This window comes from Pseudorca crassidens, chromosome 18 (assembly GCF_039906515.1).
Source record: "Pseudorca crassidens isolate mPseCra1 chromosome 18, mPseCra1.hap1, whole genome shotgun sequence".
Classification (NCBI taxonomy): domain Eukaryota; kingdom Metazoa; phylum Chordata; class Mammalia; order Artiodactyla; family Delphinidae; genus Pseudorca; species Pseudorca crassidens.
The window spans coordinates 70,852,391-70,875,096 of NC_090313.1; the positions used below are offsets into that span (position 1 = coordinate 70,852,391).

General features: G+C 39.9%; 1 protein-coding gene across 6 annotated transcripts in view; it reads left to right on the top strand.

Moving 5' to 3' along the window:
* The window catches only part of STARD13 (StAR related lipid transfer domain containing 13), a 222,108-nt gene that overhangs the window by 149,872 nt on the left and 49,530 nt on the right, over positions 1-22,706 (top strand). For all 6 annotated transcript variants that reach the window (XM_067713429.1, XM_067713428.1, XM_067713433.1 and 3 more), the window contains exons 2-3: positions 3,587-3,658; positions 6,427-6,508. In XM_067713429.1, the coding sequence (XP_067569530.1) occupies positions 3,587-3,658; positions 6,427-6,508 (154 nt within the window). The remainder of the gene's footprint in view (positions 1-3,586; positions 3,659-6,426; positions 6,509-22,706) is intronic.

Below are 22,706 nucleotides of genomic sequence, written 5' to 3' on the forward strand. Positions count from 1 at the left end.
GGTTGGAGGGGACCAGGAGTGTCGGGCCCACCTAAACCATGTAGAAGAGGCTCTGTTATCCGAGCGAGGGGGGAAGGATGTTGGGCAAGCAAAAACAGATGCTCACTCTAGAGTAAAATGGAAATGATTTTTATATATAATAATTACAAAAATTCTATTGAAATCCTATCATATCCGGAGCCAAACAGACTGAATTTTCTCCAGTTACAATGTGGTAACCATGGTCGAGATCAGTAGGCCAGTCTGTTAAGGGCATTCTCTGGTTTCTCCCCACACTTACATTTGCTGCAGGAGACTTGCAGAAGGTTGGTGCTTTGCCTTTTAGCCCTGGAGATGCCACAGGGCCAGGTGTGGGTTGGAAATGGGGAACAAATAAAACTGTCATAATGTGATTTGAATGGCCCTTAAAGCTTTTACATAATTTTGTGCTGGCTAAGCAAGAGCTCAGTGGAAAAGAGATTTTCACACTCTCCTCAAATGTCATTTAGCTCTCATTATGTAGGCCTTGTGAAACATGACACTGGCAGTAATGATTCCTTCTTACTCCTCCAGGCATTTTGGCTGTTGCATGGGTAATAGGCCCGGGGGAACACATTAGCATTTGGCTGACAGGTGTTAGTAGGGGCTGTGGGGAATAGGTAGGAATCCTAAGGCTCTTTTTATCTCCAACTCAGCTTGGTGGGCAGTCACAGTTGATAGTGGTTAATTGTGCTCCATTGTTTTGTTTGTTTGCTTTGTCACTAGGTGGTTTTGCCCTTAAGAGTAGGGGGAATGTGTTTGGGAGACATTTCAGAAACCGAACAGCAAGTTGGGTGTGGTGGGGAGGAGCCATCCACCATGGCTGGGATGTGGCTTCTTCTCATTTATTATTTATTAATTGCAGCTTTTTTTGTTGTTTGTTTGCGGTACGCGGGCCTCTCACTGTTGTGGCCTCTCACTGTTGTGGAGCACAGGCTCTGGACGCGCAGGCTCAGCGGCCATGGCTCATGGGCCCGGCCGCTCCGCGGCATGTGGGATCTTCCTGGACCGGGGCACGAACCCGTGTTCCCTGCATCGGCAGGCAGATTCTCAACCACTGAGTCACCAGGGAAGCCCCTACTAATTGCAGCTTTTGTTGTCTTTTGCCTGGGAGACTTAAAAACAAAATGCCAACCCATTTTAAAAAATCAGCTTATTTGAGAGTTTGATTTACCTGGGTTCTGGTTAAGATTTGACTATTTATGTTTATGTATGGGTAGAGTTTCAGTTCATTATCTAGGTTACTCTTCCGAAAAAACAAAACGAAGTTATCTAGGGAGCTTTTTAAATAAAATCTCCCAGGCTAGCCTGAGCCCTCTTCCACTGCCCAGCCAGAGTCTTAGTTTCAAAGAGAGTCTTTCCATGAGGACCCCTGCTGCCCACCTCTACCCCAGCTCTCTGTCCTTCTTACCACAGCATCTGGTGGAGTGTACGCTCCTTTACAAGTTACTTCCTGCTCCCCTTTGAGCTTGCTGTGTGGCAGAGCTCCTGCCTTCCAAGTCGCCCCCATTTGTTCTTCTTGGTCTGTCTCTCTGGGGCTCTCCTGCTTAACAGTACATTTCAATAATAGTAAAAGCAATAATAAAATAGAAAAAGGCCTACTATTCATGTAGTTCACATAACAGAATTCTGTGCTTCTCTCTAAGACTTGCTGACTCATAACTGTTTAGAGCATGTCTAGAAATTAGGTATTTTCTCATCACTAGCCCCTGTAGTATGTTGAAGAAGAAAGCAAATCTGAAGCTTGAAATTTTAGAAGGCAACAGCCTATCTTTGACTCGAGAGTGACTCACATTTTCTCCATGTTACAGTCAGAATGTGCATTTCCTACTTCCCCTGAAGTACTTGTGCAGTTATCAAAGTGGAAGCCTTCACATAAGGACTCTCAAATGAGTACTAAATAAAACTTCAGAGACGTACAATAATTGCGCTTTGTACCTTCCAAAGGGAAAACCCAAGTTAGCCAATACAGTACAATCCAGCCAATTCATTTTGAACTGCACTTGTGGGTCTCACCCCTCCTCATAGAAATGCTTTTATTTCCAGCTTTGTGCCCCAGATATTTCTGAATGATGTGTACAAGGCAGGAATGAGACCTATTAGGTCTGTGCTGGTAGTAACTATGTAAAAAAACCCCTCATGTCAGAGAAAAAACCCAAGATTTAGAAATCATCAGTCTCTGGAATGACAATCGATTAGGGGATGCCAAAAGAAGCAGGGACTCTGGGACAGGGGCCACCACAGGCCCTGTTTCCCTGGATTTAATAACATATCTCAACCCATATCCAACCAGATCAGTGGGACGGGGCTTTAGGCTTTTGCTCTTCCTTTTGGAGCCTGTGGATGTTCTGGCCTTTGGTCTGTTTTCCTAACATAGACCAGATAGCTCTGTCACATTGAACATTATGCTGCAAGGACACTGAGCTTTCAAAGTAGGTTGCAGTCTCTGGCCCACTGCTGATGCTAGCGTGGATCGTTTTTATGAAGTGATCCCAAGAACACCTGGTACTCTCCAACTTTGGCTACAGGGGAAAACGAACGTCAGAGTAAATGGAAATACAATGACCTGACCGGGCTCCCTCCCAACAGCAGAGGAAGAGGCCTGGGTAGAGACCTGTTATAATCGGCTGTTTAATTTTGTTTGGAGAAACTGGACTTTTGACAGATGAACTTCTTTTCCCCTGCATTCATATTTATCTAACAGAGTTGCGGTTGGGAAGTGATCCAGGATTCACGAGGTCGAAAAGTGACCAGGTTCACATACTGTAGACTCTCCCCATCTCCCTCCCAAGTTCTCCAGGCAGGTGGTCCCGTGCACTCTTGGTATGTCCACACCAAAATCGGTCACCCAAAGGCCATATCAACCTCTTGGGGCTGGCCCTCAGAGATTCTAGCAGCGCCATCAAACACATGTCTCAGTTCCAGGTAACCAGCTTTACTGTTCCATGTAGCACTCAGCAGCTTGAAAATCATTAGAATGTGCTTGATGAATGCACATCTTATTACAAGGCATTTGGAATTAAAGCCATTAGTAAAATTAAAGAAATAGTAACACACTGGATTTTTGTTAATACCTTTCTTTATGAGAAAATACATTTTCACCAACTGCCCAGTTGTATTCATTCTTTCATTATCCCCAGAGTAAAAGAATAAAGGAATGTAGAATAGTCTTAGCTTTATCTTTGAAAGTTTAAAACAATTTATTAAAAAAAAATCATAAGGAAGTTTTTCCACCTTCTCCTTAGTCCCCTGTTTCCCTAGTGTATAAATAAGACATTTTTCCCTCCCTGAAACCCAGCCTTTGTGTTCTGTAGTCTGTGGTTTTGCTATTATCCAAATACTTATGGATCAGCATTGAAGAGAAGCTTAGCAGACACGTAACAAGTACCTTTGTGATACCTGTTCACTTTATACCCATTTCTGGGTAGGCTACTTACACAGACTTACATGAGAACAATTTTGCTTTGTAATAACATGCACAGTGCTCACCAGTTCCTCATTCATTGCGGAGGTAGAGACCAGTGGGTGGCCGTTGGACTCACACATTTCCCTTTGTTGTATTTTTCAGAAATTGAGGCGAAGGAAGCATGTGACTGGCTCCGCGCTGCCGGGTTTCCGCAGTACGCTCAGTTATATGAGGGTAAGTTGGGCTTTTCTTCTCTCTTTATAAAGAGAATAAATTCAAAATATGTCCTGTGGTGTGTTTTCACTTCCAAATCTTTCTCAACCATTTTTCCTCCTTGCCTCCACCTTTGCAATGCCCAGGGCTTATCCTGATGCCAATTTAGAAATGAGGCTTGCTTCCTGAGCCTGCCTCACCTTGGGCCCCTCCCTGCTTCTCCCTTCTTTACTTCTTGTTTTGCTCTTTCTGCTTCTCACCTCTACCGTGGATCCCAGCTCTGCCTTTTCCTTCCAGTGTTCTGCCAACATCAGCTTTTCTGCACTTCCTTCCTTATCCCTTTCCGTGTTTTTTCTTCACTCTCTGTTTTCTTGAAAGTACAATAAATGAATTGTTGATAAATTTCCTAGAAATCACAAAACTAATTTATCTTGAGACTTTTCTTGAGTTCTGTTTACTTAACCTGAAAATGCTTAAGATGTAACATGGATCAGATGTTATTTTTCAGGGTTTTAAGTAAGGTGCTTCTATTGCCAGCATCATACTTACTTCCATTGATGTTTTGACAGTTAATAAACATACTCACCTTTATCTTACTGATACCTAAAATTATAACCAAAGCATCTGCTTCCTGGATAGTCGTATAGTGAATTAGTCAGGATCCCAGCAGTAAGCATACTCAAGACAATCTGAGGGGGATTTATTCCTAAAAGTGTTCATTGCAAAGATGTGGGCAGGGCATAGGAAACCACGAGGAACAGTCCAGGAGCCCAGAGCTTGTAGCAGCAGAGCTGTCACTACCCTAGGCCCAAAGCCATAAATGGAGGGAGAGGGTGCCAGAACCCGGAAGGAGAGAGGATCTCAGAGCAGGCCCTAGGAGTGGAGGACACAGCTGGTGATGGCCGCCTCCCCTGGAGACAACCAGAAGAGTAAATGCCCTGACCTCACACTCCTCCCTCCCTCCACCTCCAGCCAGGGCTTCCCATTGGCCAAACACAAAAGGAAGCAGAGAGCATGGATCCCCTTGAATGCCATCCACAGCTGATCCTGGGGCACAAAGCAGTTTACAAAAAAGTGGAGAGTGAATCTTTAGGGGTAAACTGAGCATATGTAGTACACTAGACAGTATAGACTTCTGTTCCTCATGATGTAAAATTCATGTAGGATGGAAAGAATCAACAAAATTAACCTTTACTCACTGGTGAATCTCATCTATTCACCTAGAAGCTCAGTTTTATATTAAAAAACAAACAAACAAAAAACCTTCTACTTCTCTCACTTAAATTCTGAATGTGCTGTGAAGTCTAAGGTCTCTGTTAAAAGCTTTCAAAAAACCATAGCCTTTTAGACAAGGAGGAGGGTCTTACAGTTTTGGTCTAAGCAGCTGCTATTCCCCCACCCCCACCAGCAATGCACTGATTATGAGAGACCCAAAAAGGTTAAGTGACTTTTACAAGATTATAAAGTAGAAGAGTCAGCATGCTTCTTCATGAGATAGATTTTCTACTGTAATGTGCACTCAAAATACTATCCAATTTAAATGTGAAGAGTCTATAAATGACTAAGAAGTAAAGATATCTCATAAGTGGGATGGGCTTGTCATATTGTGTTTAAGCCATATGCATTTAATGGATGTAATAAGAATAAGAACAAATACTTTTATAGAGCTTACTATGTGCCAGCTACTGTTCAAAACACTGTACATGTACTATTCATTTAATATTCACAACACCATAGGGGAGGTATTATAATTATCATCATCCCCATTTTACAGATGAGGAAACAGAGTCCCAGAGGAGGTTAAGTGATTTGCCCACAGTCTACAGCTAGTGAGTAGCAGAGCCACGACTTAAAGCCAGAGCAACTGGGCTTCCATGTCTGTGTTCCTCATGACTACACATTAACTCCCTCTCTAGCAGAATGAGACAGTCTACATTCAGGAACTGTCTAGAATTCACTCTGGAATTCACTTTTTTTCACCAGAAGAGGAATTGTTTCTCTTTTCAAGTTGCAATAAGAAAATTGGTACCCTTAGATTTATCATGATTGACAAATGTCAAATATAAGATGAGAAAGAGAAAGAATGGTAGGATGATGATGATGATAATGGACCAACATTGATGGTTAGATTTGGCCATGGACTTTATTCCAATGATCTCCAGATTTTTACCTCCACAAATGAGGTACCTAAAATTAACACTGTAACCTGAGCATTGCCCATGACCTCCAAATCTGGCATGAGTAGTCTGTGGGAGAAAAGTTACAATGTTGGAATTTCTCCTTTTTTATTGGATAGAATCAGTTGTTTGAGTATTTTGCTGACACTCCAAAGTGACTCAAGATTTTGTTACAAAATAAAATACTTCCGGTATTTTCCTTTCTGAAGGAAAAAAAAAAAATCTGCCAAACTAAGTATTTCATGAACTGATCAGGACAGAAGTCAGCAACCTCCACCTTAGGTGGATGGTGAGAGTGGGAAAGTTCTCCGTACAGGCAAAAGTCTGTGACAGTGATGAGCTATAAAAATGCAGGCACTTGGTATGCAGTCCTATCCAAGGTCAAACACTTGGTTATTTTCATATTTCACACTTTTTTGTATTCTTAAAAGCATTTATTGGGATAAAAGTAAAAATTTCTGCTCTGTAAACATTACCAACACACCTGTCAATGGGGAGTAACTGCTGTTAAGATGAGCCATGAGTACAGAAACATGGTGGCCTGAAGATATTGGTGCCCATTCAGATAAAACAAGGCATATAAACTCCTTTGTCTCTCTTTGTCTCTTTCAGACTCACAATTTCCCATCAACATTGTGGCTGTCAAGAACGATCATGATTTTCTTGAAAAAGACCTTGTAGAACCTCTTTACAGGTAAATCATGTGAAGTATTTTTGCTTCTTTGATTGTTCAATGTCTAATAGTTATCACTATATTGAGCGGCGAGTTCAACAACAATTCAGTAAGTACTTATTGAGTACCTACTATATGCCAGGCATGGGTCCAGGCTGTAAGTATATTATGGTGACCATGATCAGTCATGGAGCTTAAATCCTAGTGGGAAGCTTCAGACAATAGATTGGGAAAAAGAGAGAATGAGTGAGAGAAAAAGAGGGAGAAGGAGAGATTATCTCAGAGAGTGTTAAGCTATGTTAAAAAAGTAAAACAAACTGAGGCTATAGACAGTGATGGGGTGTGGGTGGGTTAGTGGGAGAAGGCATTGTGGGGGACCAGAGCATGAGTGGTCAGGGAGGGCCCTGTAGAGCTCCATGAGTATGTCAAACTCAGCTGTATTTTTTGCAAAGACAAATGATTATATCAGCAAACTAGAATATGTAAGCTCAAGTAGTTATATCTGCAACCTGAAATATTTGAGCCTTCACTATGTAATAGATGATATAAGAAGACAAAGATGAATAACTCCCTCCCCTCAGAGAGTGTCTAATCTGGTTGGAGAAATCTAACTGAAGAAATGAAGCATAAATGATCAAATAAAATAATTATAATTTAAGTAATAATAAAAGATACCAATGTAATCAATATCTCTGAACAATTAAATGTGCATGAGAGGTTCTATGTGTCTGTAGGAATTTGAAGTTTCCTAACTAAAGCCCTGGTGAGAGGTCAGAGCTGGAAATAAATATTAGTTACAGGAGGTGAGTCATTTTTCCAAGGCTACAGAGCTAGTTATGGGCTAAACTGACTTTAAAACTGCAGTCCTCATAACTTGCAGTCCAACATTTTTTTCTCATACATTCTGCATTTGACATAGAAAAGACGGTAGTTTAGGGACTTCCCTGGTGGCACAGTGGTTAAGAATCTGCCTGCCAACGTAGGGGACATGGATTTGAGCCCTGGCGCAGTGGTTAAGGATCCGCCTGCCAATGCAGGGAACATGGGTTCCAGCCCTGGTCCAGGAAGATCCCACATGCCGCAGAGCAACTAAGCCCGTGCACCACAGCTAATGAGCCTGTGCTCTAGAGAAAGCCCGTGCGCAGCAATGAAGACCCAACACAGCCAAAAAAAAAAAAAAAAGAAAAGATAGTTTAAGAGGAAAGTAATGATGAGGAAAACTTTTGTCAAGATAAGGACACACCGATATATATTAGAATAGTATATAAATAACCATAGGCTTGCTGATTCTGTAGACATAAATATTTCTGCGTTCACAAGCTGGTTACTCTGGGATTCCTATATGAAGGTAGATTTGCGTTAAGGAATGATCTCTGAATGTTGAAGAAGCGCATTACTGTGGGTTTGCTTAAGTGGGTAGAAGAGCAAAGAACTCTTTAAATCACAAATTGCAGGAACTGGCTATTTGGACTCAAAAACAAACAAGCACAAAATGCCATTTGTGAGCGTTTACGAGAAGAATGGGTAGTTTGGTTGTAATTCTTTTTTTTTATATATATATATAAATTTATTTTATTTTATTTTTGGCTGCGCTGGGTCTTCGTTGCTGCATGCAGGCTTTCTCTAGTTGCGGCGAGTGGGGGCTACTCCGTGTTGCAGTGCACGGGGTTCTCATCGTGGTGGCTTCTCTTGTTGTGGAGCACGGGCTCTAGGTGCACAGTCTTCAGTAGACGTGGCACGCGGTCTCAGTAGTTGCCACTCAAGGGCTCTAGAGCGCAGGCTCAGTAGTTGTGGCATGCAGGCTTAGTTGCTTCGCGTCATGTGGAATCTTCCCGGACCAGGGCTCGAACTTGTGTCCCCTGCATTGGCAGGCAGATTCTTAACCACTGCACCACCAGGGAAGTCCTGGTTGTAATTCTTTAAAGGCAATGAATTGGAAAAGGAGTGTTTTCTTCTCAGCATGTCTGATGCACACCAAGGCTTCATCCAACTCAGAACTATTGCACCACCACCTCATCCTGAGTTTTCCCTCTTAGTTTTAACCAAGAGTATTTTTACTAGTAAGGTGGCATTTTTTAAAAGAAATAATTTTTATTGTTAATTGTGTTATATTACATTATCGTTCTCCCAATTGAATTTTCTTGAATACTCATAGATCTTTGATTCTCTAATCATGGCTTTTGTTGTTTTTCCCCCCAGTTTTATTGAGATATAATTGACATACAGCACTGTATACATTTAAAGTGTACAGCATAATGGTTAGACTTACATAATCATGAGATGTTTACCACAATAGGTTTAGTGAACATTCACCATCTCATATAGATACAACATTAAAGAAATAGAAAAATAAAATTTTCCTTTTGATGAGAACTCTTATGATTTACTCTCAACAGTGTTCAGATATGTGACACATACAGCAGTATAATTATCTTTATCATTTTGTACATTACATCTCTACTACTTATTTATCTTATAACTGGAAGTTTGTACCTTTTGATCACCTTCATCCAATCCCCCCTCCCCCCACCTCAGGTAGCCACAGATCTGATCTTTTTTCTGTAAGTTTGTTTGTTTTTGAAGTATAATTGACCTACAACTCTATGTTAGTTCCTGGTATATAACATAGTGATGCTATATTTCTATACATTTCAAAATGATCACACAGTAAGTTTGGTTGTCATCTGTCGCCATACAGAGATATTACATAATTATTGACTATATTCCCCATACTGTACATTTTATACCTGTGACTCATAATTCTGTAAACGAAGATTTGTACCCCTTAATCTCCCTTACCTATTTCTCTCCTCCCTCCACCCCCCTCGCATCTGGCCACCACCTATTTGTTTTCTGTATCTATGACTCTGTTTCTGTTTAGATATATTTGCTTATTTTGTTTTTTAGATTCCATATATAAGTGAAATCATCCCAGTTGAATTTTTAAATCTATATTTTCTTTAAGTCAAGGTGTTCTGTATATTTATAAAGCAAAATTCACTATTTTCAGTGTACAGTTCTTTGAGTTTTGATAAATGCCTACAATCATGTAACCACCACCACAACCAAGATATAGAACAGCTCCATCACCTAAAAAAACTCCCTGGTTCACCTTTGTCATCAACCTGCTCTCAACCCTTGGCAACCACTGATCTGGTTCTTGTACCCATAGTTTTGCCTTTTCCAGAATGCTATATAAGTGAAATCAAACAGTATGTAGCCTTTCGAGTCTGCCTTTGTTTCACTAATGCACCTAAGATTCATCCGTGTTGCGTGTATCAATCAATATAATTGCTCAGTAGTATTCCGTTGTGTGGATATACTACAATTTGTCTATCCATTCACCAGATGAAGAACATTTGAGTTGTTGCCACTTTGGGTGGCTATAACACCCCTATAAACATTCATATTCAAGTTTTTGTGTGTACATAAGTGTTCATTTCTTTTGGGTAACTTCCTAGGAATGAGATTGTGGGGTGCATATGATAAGTATATTTGAACTTTATCAGAGACCACCAAACATTTCCAAAGTGACCATACCATTTTGTATTACCACCAACGATGAATGAGAGTTCCAATTGCTCCACATCTTTGTTGGTACTTGGTGTTGTCAGTTTTTGTTTTGTTTTGTTTTTAACCATTCTAATAGGTGTCTAGTGTTTCTCATTGTGATTTAACTTTGTATGTCCTTAATGAGTAATGGCGTTGAGTGTCTTTTCATGTGCTTATTTGCCATTCATATATCTTCTCTAGTAAAGTGTCTGAGGTTTTTGCCTATTTTTAAAATTTGGTTGTTTGTTTTCTTATTGAGTTTTTATATTTTTTGCCAGTCTGTAGCTTATTTTTTCAATCTCTTAAGAATGTCTTTTGCAGAAGTTTTGAATTTTATTGGAGTGCAGTTTATCATTTTTTTTTCATGTTTTTAATGTCACACCTAAGAAATTTTGCCTAACGTAAGGTCACAACTATTTTCTCCTTTGTTTTTCTTCTGGAAATTTCAGTTTTATGTTTTATGTGTAAGTTGATCATCCATTTCAAGTTAATTTTTTAGAAGATAAAAAGTATGGCTCAAGATTCATTTTTTGCTTAGCAATATCCCATTGGTTGACCACCATGTTGAAAAGACTATACTTTCTTCATTGAATTGCCTTTGCACTTATATTGTAAATCAGTTGACCATATATGCATGAATCTATTTCTGGACTCTCTGTTCTGTTCCATTTATCTATGTGTCTATCCTTTCACAAATATGGCACTTGATTACTTAGCTTTGTGTATGTCTTGGAATCCAGTAGCGTGAGTCCTCCAACTTTGTTCTTCTTTGCCAGGATTGTTTTGGCTATTTTAGTTCCTCTGCCTTTCCATATAAATTTAAAAACAGCTTGTTGATATCAATGTTTAAACTCCTACCGGAGTATTGATTTGGATTGTGTTGACGCTATAGATCAGTTAGGGAAGAATTGATACCTTAACAGTAACAAGACTTCTGATTCATAAACATGGTACATGTCTCTGTTTAGGTCTCTTTTGATTTTTTTTTTTTTTAACCCTAACTTGTAGTTTTCAGCATATGGGTAATACGCGTACTTGAAAGTACTTAAAAATTTCATGTTTCGTGGTGCTATTCTAAATAGTACTGTTTTTTATTGTTTTGGTCTCCAATTGTTCATTGCTAGTATTTTTTGTTGTTGTTGTTGTATATTGTTCATTTGCATCCTGCAGTCTTTCTACACTTACTCATTAGTTCTAGTAGCTTACGCGTAGACTTTTAAAATATAAATTAAGGATTACATTGTAAACCAAGAATGAAAATTTCATTCCATATTTTTAAATCAGGATTGTAGGAGCAAACCGCTTCTGATTGTGCAGTTCTATTCATTGGATGACATATGTATCTGAGTGGGTAAAGCTTTGAATCTCAAACACATGGGTGGTAAAGCTTTATCTACTCCCTGCTGCATGTGATCTAAGGTGCCTTGACTAAGTTCTGGACTTTTCCATCCAAGTCGACTTTAAAAAAAAAAAAAAACTTTCAGCCATGATATAGATTAGCCAGTATAGAAATCATTTCAAGATAAAAAGTTCTGCATAATAAGGTAGTGTCAGCCAGAAAAATTAGGAAGTCTTCTCTTGTAGAACCCATGACCCATTTCTGATTCAGCCCATAGCAGGATTCATACAGACGTACCCAAAAGACAGTACTGCATAAACATGTGGGAATGCAACAACGCCAGACACCACAGTGCTCTTGATAAGGGCCCAGCTTGTGTAAAATTGGTTAGAGTGGCAGGAGGTTGTTATCATTGGAATAATTCTTAGGACGGCTATGTCTCCAAAAATATTATGAAATAAGAAAAGCATTTGGCTGGAGGTATGTGAGCTGAAATTCTCAGGGCGCAGGAGCAGTGGGTAGAACAGAGGCCAAAGGAGTAGTCACAGCGGGGTGATCAAAAGAAACAGGCAGAGTAGGTAGGGCAGAGATGGAGGTAACTTGGCTGAAGGGAACACCCATGGAATTTCTTTGCCTTTCCTTATGAGTTCCTTCCAGACAAGATTTCCAGAAAGCAGGCTGAAGGAAGACTTCCAGCCTGAGGGCAGTGACAGCACTTTTAAAACTTTGAGATTGATGAGCAGTTAATTAGACACTCACCCACTCACGTGGTATATTATGATTAATGCCTGGAGAGCAATAAGGGGTTGTGATTTTATTCATTTTCTTCCTCGTGCACTGCAGACACAGTAATAGAGCTGGTCTCATGTTTTATTTTTAAAGCTTTGTGGGCTCTACATTTCTCATGCATATTTGAAATGCTGAGCTAATGCAGAATCCTAACGGGAATCATAGCCAGAGGGCACTTAGCTTCTGCCAGGTAGGCAAATGAAAACAAGAGAGCTGAAGGTCTCCTGTAAATGTTACCCACAAGAATTTTACTCACCTTTTTTTGTCTGGAAGTTTCTCTCCTGTGTGGACAGACAATTAATATCCTGGGTCCCGATTTACTCTTGAAGAGTTGTTGAGCAGTGTTAACTTTTCATTGGCTTGAAAAAATAGATTGTACTAAGGATGTCCGTGGCTGGGAGGACCGACACCTGGCTGGGCATATGTGGATGTGTGGCTCTCATGTTCAGGTCTCGGAAACCAGACAGGTTTGCTGTCTTTAGTGAAGGTGTGAACCTCCAGAATGGTGACCATGCCCCATCATTGCTTCTGCAACTCTGACAGCGCCAGTACACAGTAGCCGTCTGTAAATATTTGTTACTGCAAGTCAGAACAGTGCAGTCTCTGTTACTTAGCAACCACAACTATAATTCTGTTTTTATGTGTTTTGATTGAATTTGTAATTGAAAAATAATTTCCCCTGTGAGTAATGAAAAGCTAATTGCAAGTCTAAGTACCTGGATGAAACTAACCATCTCAAAACGGAGGCAGAGCCAAGGTATCACAATACCTTGCAAAGTTTGTCACCTTTAAGGCAAATTGCAGCAAATCAAAGCTCCTGAATGAGATTTTTAAGAAGTGGCATGTTCTATTAGCATTTTGGTTTGGGACATTTTCTCAGACTGCTAACATAGGGCCTTGATGCCCAAGATGATCTCTGAATTTCTAATTTAATGTTAGATCTGCCTAACTTATGTTGTTAATAAATAGTAACTAATCACAACATGTATAAGACAAGGGCATTCACCTTGTTCAGTACTGTTTTATGGAGATATGGAATTGATTAGGATTATAGTGCATCTGTCACTGCCCTTTGTATTTAAAAGGACAACTAATGACGATGGATTATAATGTGGGATGAGGGAGAGGGTAAGAAAGAATGCTGACAAAAGTGATTTTTACAGTTTACCTCTACACACAAAGGCACATATTTGATTTGAGTTATTTAAGTAATATTATTAATTTTAAATAATGGTAATCTATGAAAATGGATAATATACTTTAAATTTTCCCTTTAAGGATATCACAGAAAATGTACAATGTTATATATTGTGTTATGTCATATAACACAATTTGTGACAATTACCTAGACTGAAACCATAGACAAATCATTGGGAGAAGGATATAGGTGGTTACATGATAATCATGGTCATTTTGAAATTCTGAATCTATAAATTAAATACAAATCCCAATAAGGGGTGATTTCATTTCTTTAGAACACAAAGTGCTCACCAAGCATGACTCTAAGTATTGTACAAATATTTACTCATTTAGTTCGCATAACAACCCTATAAGATAGGCTCTAACATCATTCCCATTTTACAGATGAGGAAACAGAGGCACAGAGGTATGAAATAACTTGTCGATTTACAGTTAGTAAATAGCACTGCTAGGATTCAAAGCCACACAGGCTGCTTCTGGAGTTTCCAAAGAGAGCTTAGGTCTTTTTGTGAAACACAATTTGGAGTGTTTTTCATGTCCTCCTTTAAAGGTAATTCTTCCCGAGATGTTTACGTTGCCTTGTGATGTTCTGAATTTAACTTGTAAGTCCCAAGGTTAGAAATTCTCATTGCATTTGTGCCTTCATGGACCTCAACTGTAAAAAAATAATCATATTAAAGTAAGAGTTTAAAGCACACTTTGTTCTTTTGTGAAGTGTTTAGAACTGATTTACTGTTGGAGAGTAGCGGTACTTTGTCAACTGTTCCTTCAATTCATTTCATCAAGGCTGTCTCTTGAGGGCCTTACTTTACTATGGAGACAAACGAGACAGAATCCTCACCCTGAGATCTCAGGCTAATGCTGTGATTCTCAACCCGAGATGGGGCAGCAGTTTGCCCTGTCTGGAGGTCTGGGAACGTTTTTGCTTGTCACACCTGTGGTGATGCTACTGGCATCTAGTGGGTGGGGCCAGAGATGCTGCTAACCTCCCACAATGCGCAAGGTAGCACCCGCCGCCCCAAGGAATTATCTGTCCCCAAATGCCCACGGTGCCTAGGTTGACAAATGAGTAATGATTTACTTGGACAAATGATGTAATCACTGTAAGTACAGGATAGCTAAGGGGGAAAGGGCTTCAGAGACAGTTTCCTGGGAAAATGACCCTAAAATGCCAGTAGGAATTACCCAGACAAGAACACATGAAATTTTGATGTGGTTATTTTCAACTTTCACTTCTGTTTTTATAACTAATTTAATGTGCAGGAAAGGCATCTTCATCCCCACCCCTACCTGCCACCACAAACCTCACCCCAAGGTAGCCTGTATAGAATGGGAGCAGCCATGGAGTACAGACAAGTACAGACATGGAAGGGTCAAACATAGGGGATTTCCCACATGAAAAACATTGACCTTTCTATATATTTTTTAATATCTTTATTGGGGTATAATTGCTTTATATTATTGTGTTAGATTCTGCTGTATAACAAAGTGAATCAGCTATACATATACTTATAGCCCCATATCCCCTCCCTCTTGCATCTCCCTCCCACCCTCCCTACCCCACCCCTCTAGGTGGTCACAAAGCACCGAGCTGATCTCCCTGTGCTATGCGGCTGCTTCCCACTAGCTATCTATTTTACATCTGGTAGTGTATATATGTCCATGCCACTCTCTCACTTCGGTCCAGCTTACCCTTCCCCCTCCCCGTGTCCTTAAGTCCACTCTCTACGTCTGGATCTTTATTCCTGGCCTGCCCTAAGTTCTTCAAAGCATTTTTTTTTTTTTTTTAGATTCCATATGTATGTGTTAGCATACAGTATTTGTTTTTCTCTTTCTGACTTACTTCACTCTGTATGACATACTCTAGGTCCATCCATCTCACTACAAATAACTCAATTTCATTTCTTTTTATGGCTGAGTAATATTCCATTGTATATATGTGCCACATCTTCTTTATCCATTCATCTGTCGTTGGACACTTAGGTTGCTTCAGTGTCCTGGCTATTGTAAATACTGCTGCAGTGAACATTGTGGTACATGACTCTGAGTTACGGTTTTCTCAGGATATATGCCTGGTAGTGGGATTGCTAGGTCATAAGGTAGTTCTATTTTTAGTTTTTTAAGGAACCTCCTACTATTCTCCATAGTGGCTGTATCAATTTACATTGCCACCAATAGTGTAGGAGGGTTCCCTTTTCTCCACACTCTCTCCAGCATTTATTGTTTGTGGATTTTTTAATGATGGCCATTCTGACTGGTGTGAGGTGACACCTCATTGTAGTTTTCTGTTGCATTTCTCTAATGATTAGTGATGTTGAGTATCCTTTCATGTATTTGTTGGCAATCTGTATATCTTCTCTGGAGAAATGTCTATTTAGGTCTTCTGCCCATTTTTGGATTGGGTTGTTTGTTTTTTTGATATTGAGCTGAATCAGCTGCTTGTATATTTTGGAGATTAATCCTCTGTCACTTGCTTCATTTGCAAATATCTTCTCCCATTCTGAGGGTTGTCTTTTTGTCTTGTTTCTGGTTTCTTTTGCTATGCAAAACTTTTAAGTTTCACTAGGTCCCATTTCTTTATTTTTGTTTTTATTTCTATTTCTCTAGGAAGTGGGTCAAAAAAGGTCTTGCTGTGATTTATGTCATAGAGTGTTCTGCCTATGTTTGCCTTTAAGAGTTTTATAGTGTCTGGCCTTACATTTAGGTCTTTAATGCATTTTGAGTTTATTTTTGTGTATGGTGTTAGGGAGTGTTCTAATTTCATTCTTTCACATGTAGTTGTCCAGTTTTCCCAGCACCACTTATTAAAGAGGCTGTCTTTTCTTCATTGTATATTCTTGCCTCCTTTATCGAAGATAAGGTGACCATATGTACGTGGGTCTATCTCTGGGCTTTCTATCCTGTTCCATTGATCTATATTTCTGTTTTTGTGCCAGTACCATACTGTCTTGATTACTGTAGCTTTGTAGTATAGTCTGAAGTTAGAAAGCCTGATTCCTCCAGCTCCATTTTTCTTTCTCAAGATCGCTTTAGCTATTTGGGGTCTTTTGTATTTCCATACAAATTGTGAAACTTTTTCTTCTAGTTTTGTGAAAAATGCCATTGGTAGTTTGATAGGGATTGCAGTGAATCTGTAGATTGCTTAGGGTACTATAGTCATTTTCACAATGTCGATGCTTCCAATCCAAGAACATGGTATATCTCTCCGTCTGTTTGTATCATCTTAAATTACTTTCCTCAGTGTCTTATAGTTTTCTTCATACAAGTGTTTTGTCTCCTTAGGTAGGATTATTCCTAGGAATTTTATTCTCTTTGTTGCAGTGGTACATGGGAGTGTTTCCTTAATTTCTCTTTCCAATTTTTTATCATTAGTGTATAGAAATGCAGCAGATTTCTATGCATTAATTTTGTATCCTTCTACTTTACCAAATTCATTGATTAGCTCTAGTAGTTTTCTGGTAGCATCTTTAGGATTCTCTATGTATAGTATCATGTCATCTGCAAACAGTGACAGCTTTATTTCTTCTTTGCTGATTTGGATCCTTTTATTTCTTTTTTGTCTCTGATTACTGTGGCTAAAACTCCCAAAACTACATTGAATAATAGTGGTGAGGGTGGGAAACCTTGTCTTGTTCCTGATCTTAGTAGAAATGGTTTCAGTTTTTCACCGTTGAGAACGATGTTGGCTGTGGGTTTGTCATATATGGCCTTTATTATGTTGAGGTAAGTTCCCTCTATGCCTACTTTCTGGAGAGTTTTAATCATAAATGAGTGTTAAATTTGGTTGAAACCTTTTTCTGCATCTATTGAGATGATCATATGGTTTTTATCCTTCAGTTTGTTAATATGGTGTATCACATTGATTTGCATATATTGAAGAATCCTTGCATGTCTTGGATAAACCCCTTGATCATGGTGTATGATCCTTTTAATGTGCTGTTGGATTCTGTTTGCTAGTATTTTTTTGAGGATTTTTGCATCTATGTTCATCAGTGATATTGGCCTGTAGTTTTCTTCTTTTGTGACATCTTTGTCTGGTTTTGTTATCAGGGTGATGGTGGCCTCGTAGAATGAGTTTGGGAGTGTTCCTCCCTATGCTATATTTTGGAAGAGTTTGAGAAGGATAGGTATTACCTCTTCTCTAAATGTTTGATAGAATTCGCCTGTGAAGCCATCAGGTCCTGGGCTTTTGTTTGTTGGAAGATTTTTAATCACAGTTTCAATTTCATTACTTGTGATTGGTCTGTTTATATTTTCTATTTCTTCCTGGTTCAGTCTTGGAAGGTTGTACTTTTCTAAGAATTTGTCCATTTCTTCCAGGTTGTCCATTTTATTGGCATAGAGTTGCTTGTAGTAATCTCTCATGATCCTTTGTATTTCTGCAGTGTCAGTTGATACTTCTCCATTTTCATTTCTAATTCTGTTGATTTGAGTCTTCTCCCTTTTTTTTCTTGATGAGTCTGGCTAATGGTTTATCAATTTGGTTTTTCTTCTCAAAGAACCAGCTTTAAGTTTTATTGATCTTTGCTATCATTTCCTTCATTTCTTTTTTATTTATTTCTGATCTGATCTTTATGATTTCTTTCCATTGGCTAACTTTGTGTTTTTTTTAATCTTCTTTCTCTAATTGCTTTAGGTGTAAGGTTAGGTTGTTTGAGATTTTTTTATTTCTTGAGGTAGGATTTTATTGCTATATACTTCCCTATTAGAACTGCTTTTGCTGCATCCCATAGGTTTCCATTGTCATTTGTTTCTAAGTATTTTTTGATTTCCTCTTTGATTCCTTCAGTGATCTCTTGGTTATTTAGTAGCGTATTCTTTAGCATCCCGGTGTTTGTATTTTTTACCGTTTTTTTTTTTTTCCTGTAATTGATATGTAGTCTCATAGCATTGTGGTCGGAAAAGATACTTGATACAATTTCAATTGTCTTAAATTTACCGAGGCTTGACTTGTGACCCAAGATATGATATATCCTGGAGAATGTTCCATGAGCACTTGAGAAGAAAGTGTATTCTGTTGTTATTGCATGGAATGTCCTATAAATATCAATTAATTCCATCTTGTGTAATGTGTCATTTAAAGCTTGTGTTTCTTTATTTTCATTTTGTTTGATCTTTCCATAGGTGAAAGTGGGGTGTTAAAGTCCCTTACTATGATTGTGTTACTGTCAATTTCCCCTTTTATGGCTGTTAGTATTTGCCTTATGTATTGAGGTGCTCTTATGTTGGGTGCATAAATATTTACAGTTGTTATATCTTCTTCTTGGATTGATTCCTTGATCATTATGTAGTGTTCTTCTTTGTCTCTTATACTAGTCTTTTTTTTAAAGTCTATTTTGTCTGATATGAGAATTGCTATTCCAGCTTTCTTTTGATTTCCATTTGCATGGAATATCTTTTTCCATCCCCTACTTTCAGTCTTATGCGTCCCTAAGTCTGAAGTGGGTGTCTTGTAGACGGCATATGTATGGGTCTTGTTTTTGTATCCATTCAGCCAGTCTGTGTCTTTTGGTTGGAGCATTTAATCCATTTACATTTAACGTAATTATCGATATGTACGTTCCTTTTACATTTTCTTAATTGTTTTGCATTCTTTATTGTAGGTCTTATCCTTCTCTTGTGTTTCCTGTCTAAAGTTCTTTTAGCATTTGTTGTAAAGCTGATTTGGTGGTGCTGAATTCTCTTAGCTTTTTCTTGTCTGTAAAGGTTTTAATTTCTCCACTGAATCTCAGTGAGATCCTTGATGGGTAGAGGAATCTTGGTTTTAGGTCTTTCCCTTTCATCACTTTAAATTGTCCTGCCACTCCCTCTGGCTTGCAGAGTTTCTGCTGAAAGATCAGCTGTTAACCTTATGGGGATTCCCTTATATGTTATTTGTTGCTTTTCTCTTGCTGCTTTCAATATTTTTTCTTTGTATTTAATTTTTGATAGCTTGATTAATATGTGTCTTCACATGTTTCTCCTTGGATTTATCCTGTATGGGACTCTCTGTGCTTCCTCGACTTGATTGACTGTTTCCTTTCCCATATTAGGAAAGTTTTCAACTATAACCCCTTCAAATATTTTCTCAGTCCCTTTTTTTTCTCTCTTCTTTTGGGACCCCTATAATTCGAATGTTGGTGTATTTAATGTTGTCCCAGAGGTCTCTGAGACTGTCCTCAATTCTTTTCATTCTTTTTTTCTTTATTCTGCTCTGCAGTAGTTATTTCCACTATTTTATCTTCCAGGTCACTTATCTGTTCTTCTGCCTCAGGTATTCTGCTATTGATTCCTTCTAGAGAATTTTTAATTTCATTTATTGTGTTGTTCATCGTTTGTTTGCTCTTTAGTTCTTCTAGGTCCTTATTAAACATTTCTTATATTTTCTCCATTCTATTTCTAAGATTTTAGATCATCTTTACTATCATTACTCTGAATTCTTTTTCAGGTAGACTGCCTATTTCCTCTTCATTTGTTTGGTCTGTTGGGTTTTTACCTTGCTACTTCATCTGCTGCGTATTTCTCTTGTCTTCTCATTTTACTTATCTTACCGTGTTTGGGGTCTCCTTTTCTCAGGCTGCAGGTTCATAGTTCCCGTTGTTTTTTTGTCTGCTCCCAGTGGGTAAGGTTGGTTCAGTGGGTTGTGTAGGCTTCCTGGTGGAGGGTGCTGGTACCTGTGCTCTGGTGGATGAGACTGGATCTTGTCTTTCTGGTGGGCAGGACCACGTCCGGTGGTGTGTTTTGGGGTGTCTGTGAACTTATTACAATTTTAGGCAGCCTCTCTGCTAATGGGTGGGGTTGTGTTCCTGTCTTGCTAGTTGTTTGGCATAGGGTGTCTAGCACTGTAGCTTGCTGGTCGTTGAGTGGAGCTGGGTCTTAATACTGAGATGGAGATCTCTGGGACAGCTCTCGCTCATTGATATTATGTGGGGCCGGGACGTCTCTGGTGGTCCAATGTCTTGAACTCGGCTCTCCCACCTCAGAGGCTCAGGCCTGACAGCCAGCCGGAGCACCAAGACCCTGTCAGCCACATGGCTTTTGGGAAGTCTGAGGTCTTCTGACAGTGTTCAGTGGGTGTCCTGTAGGAGTATCTTTGATGTATTTGTGGGGAGGAAAGTGATCTCCATGTCTTACTCCTCCGCCATCTTGAAGGTCCTCTCTCTTCATACCTCCTGTTGCTAGAGCATCCACATTTCATCAGGGCTGCCAGCCGGCAGATACCACCAGGCCGTCCACTTCTTGGTCAGTAGCTCCCTGCACAGCTGCTACCCAGGGCCCAACTCTAGTGAGCCCCTGAAACCACTGATCATGGGGCTTTCCTGATCTTTATAGTTTTTAATGGCCTCTTATGTAACCTTTTCCAACCAGCTACTTAAAATGACTTCAGGAAGAATACACAAGAAACTACAAAATAGGACAGCAGGGCAAAAGTAGGAGTTTATATTATTAATATTATTCACTTTTCTCTCTCTATTTTTTTAGATATTTGTATTGCATTCTTAAAAATATTAGCAATGTTTTTAAAAATGCCTTGCTTTGCCACATATATAATAGATTACCATGGCTACCATTTTGTGAGTGTTTAGTGTATGTTGACTAGTATACTAAGCTCTTGACATTGATCTCGCTTAATTCTCACAAGAACCTATGAATAACCGGTGCTATTATTATTGCTGTTGTTGTTCAGAATTCAGGGGGACCAGACTTCTCCTGGTTTGAGCAGCTGGGTGGTAGTGACGCCCTTCCTTGAGTCAGGAAACAGCCGAGGAGGGAGGTGAGGAGAGTCTGGCCAGGGTCTGAGCGGGGAAGGAGTGATGAGCTGAGGCGCCTGAGGGGCCAGTGCCAGTGGAAGTGTCCAGGTGCAGTTGGGTGTGCGGGTGTGGAGCTGGACAGGGGCCTCAGCTGGAGACAGAGATGTAAAGTCATCTGCATATGAAGGTATGAGGTCCCGAGAGTGGGACAGTAAGGAGAAGAAGACCTAGGCTGGTCGAGGGGGACCCCACGTCTATGGGGCAGGCAGAGGGAGGAGCCGCGAGACGCCCCTTAGCTCCAGAGAGTGAGTGCTTCGTACCATCCAGTTCTCCCCCTCCACCCTGGGCTGATTTGCTTTCTTTCAGTTTTCTCAGAAATCTCTCATATGACCCTTGCTTCAACTTGGACTAATTCTCACTAGAGAAATTTTATCTGGATTAGATGCAATTGTTGGGAACAGTTAAAAAGCTAAGGATACCTCATCTGACTTCTCTGATGCAGGAATATGTGAATTTAAACTGTGCCTGAAATCCCCAAACTAAAGAAGCCCAAGAACACCTGGACTTTTGTTTATAGCTCTTTACTTTTGGACCACTGTGGCTGACGTCCTTTATCGATTTGCCAGAGGAACTTACACTCTTCACTGAAACCCTCATTATTAGAGTCTGTTGCTTATTTAAAATTATTTTCTGGAGATGTAACGTATAGCATGGTGACTATAGTTAACAATACTGTGTCGCATATTTGAAAGTTGCTAAGAGAGTAGATCTTAAAAGTTCCCATCACAAGAAAAAAAATTACTATGTGTGAAGATGGATGTTAACTAAACTTATTGTGGTGATCATTTCACAGTATATACAAACATCAAATCATTATGTCGTACACCTTAAACTTATACAATGTCCTACATCAATTATTTCTCAATTGAAAATATATATTATACAAGTTACACGGTCCCACACGTACATCCTTTCCCCCTTAATCAACATCACATACTACTTCATTTTCTTTGCACAGTGAGATCAGTCCACGCTTAACCATTTCTCTCCCACACCTCCACTGACATCCAGGGACAGTTTGTGGGGTTCCGGGCTGGAAGAGGGGCCAGCATTTGTGCTGCCGCAGGACCACTTGGTAGAAGAGCAGCCAGAGTGAGAAGCTCAGCAAAGGGGAGGCATGGCCTTCACTGGCTCAGCTGTGGCATGGTGACAGCCACTCGTGCACTTCTAATTACACTCTCCCCCCCACCCCAGTCACCGTAGGGCCATCCTGCTGGATGGCCTGTGATATTTGAAAGGCCCCACGTTGGGTGAGTACATACCAGACAAGTGCATGTGGCATAGCTCTCCACCCTGCTCTGCAGAATCTGTTTTGTAAACTCCCAGACAGACGGGGAGCGTTTCCCAGGCCCCGCAGAGGAGGAGCTGCTGCTCCCGGAGGTGCTGGCCTCTGATCCCCGGAACAGGTGACTGGTTTCTGACCATCTTGGAGGACCACACCCGGAACACTCCTAAAGAGACGGGGCTAGAGACCTTTAGCCTCTGACACTTGAGCGGAGGGTGAGAAGTTCAGGCTGCAGCTTTAATCAGAATCAGATGAACCCGTACC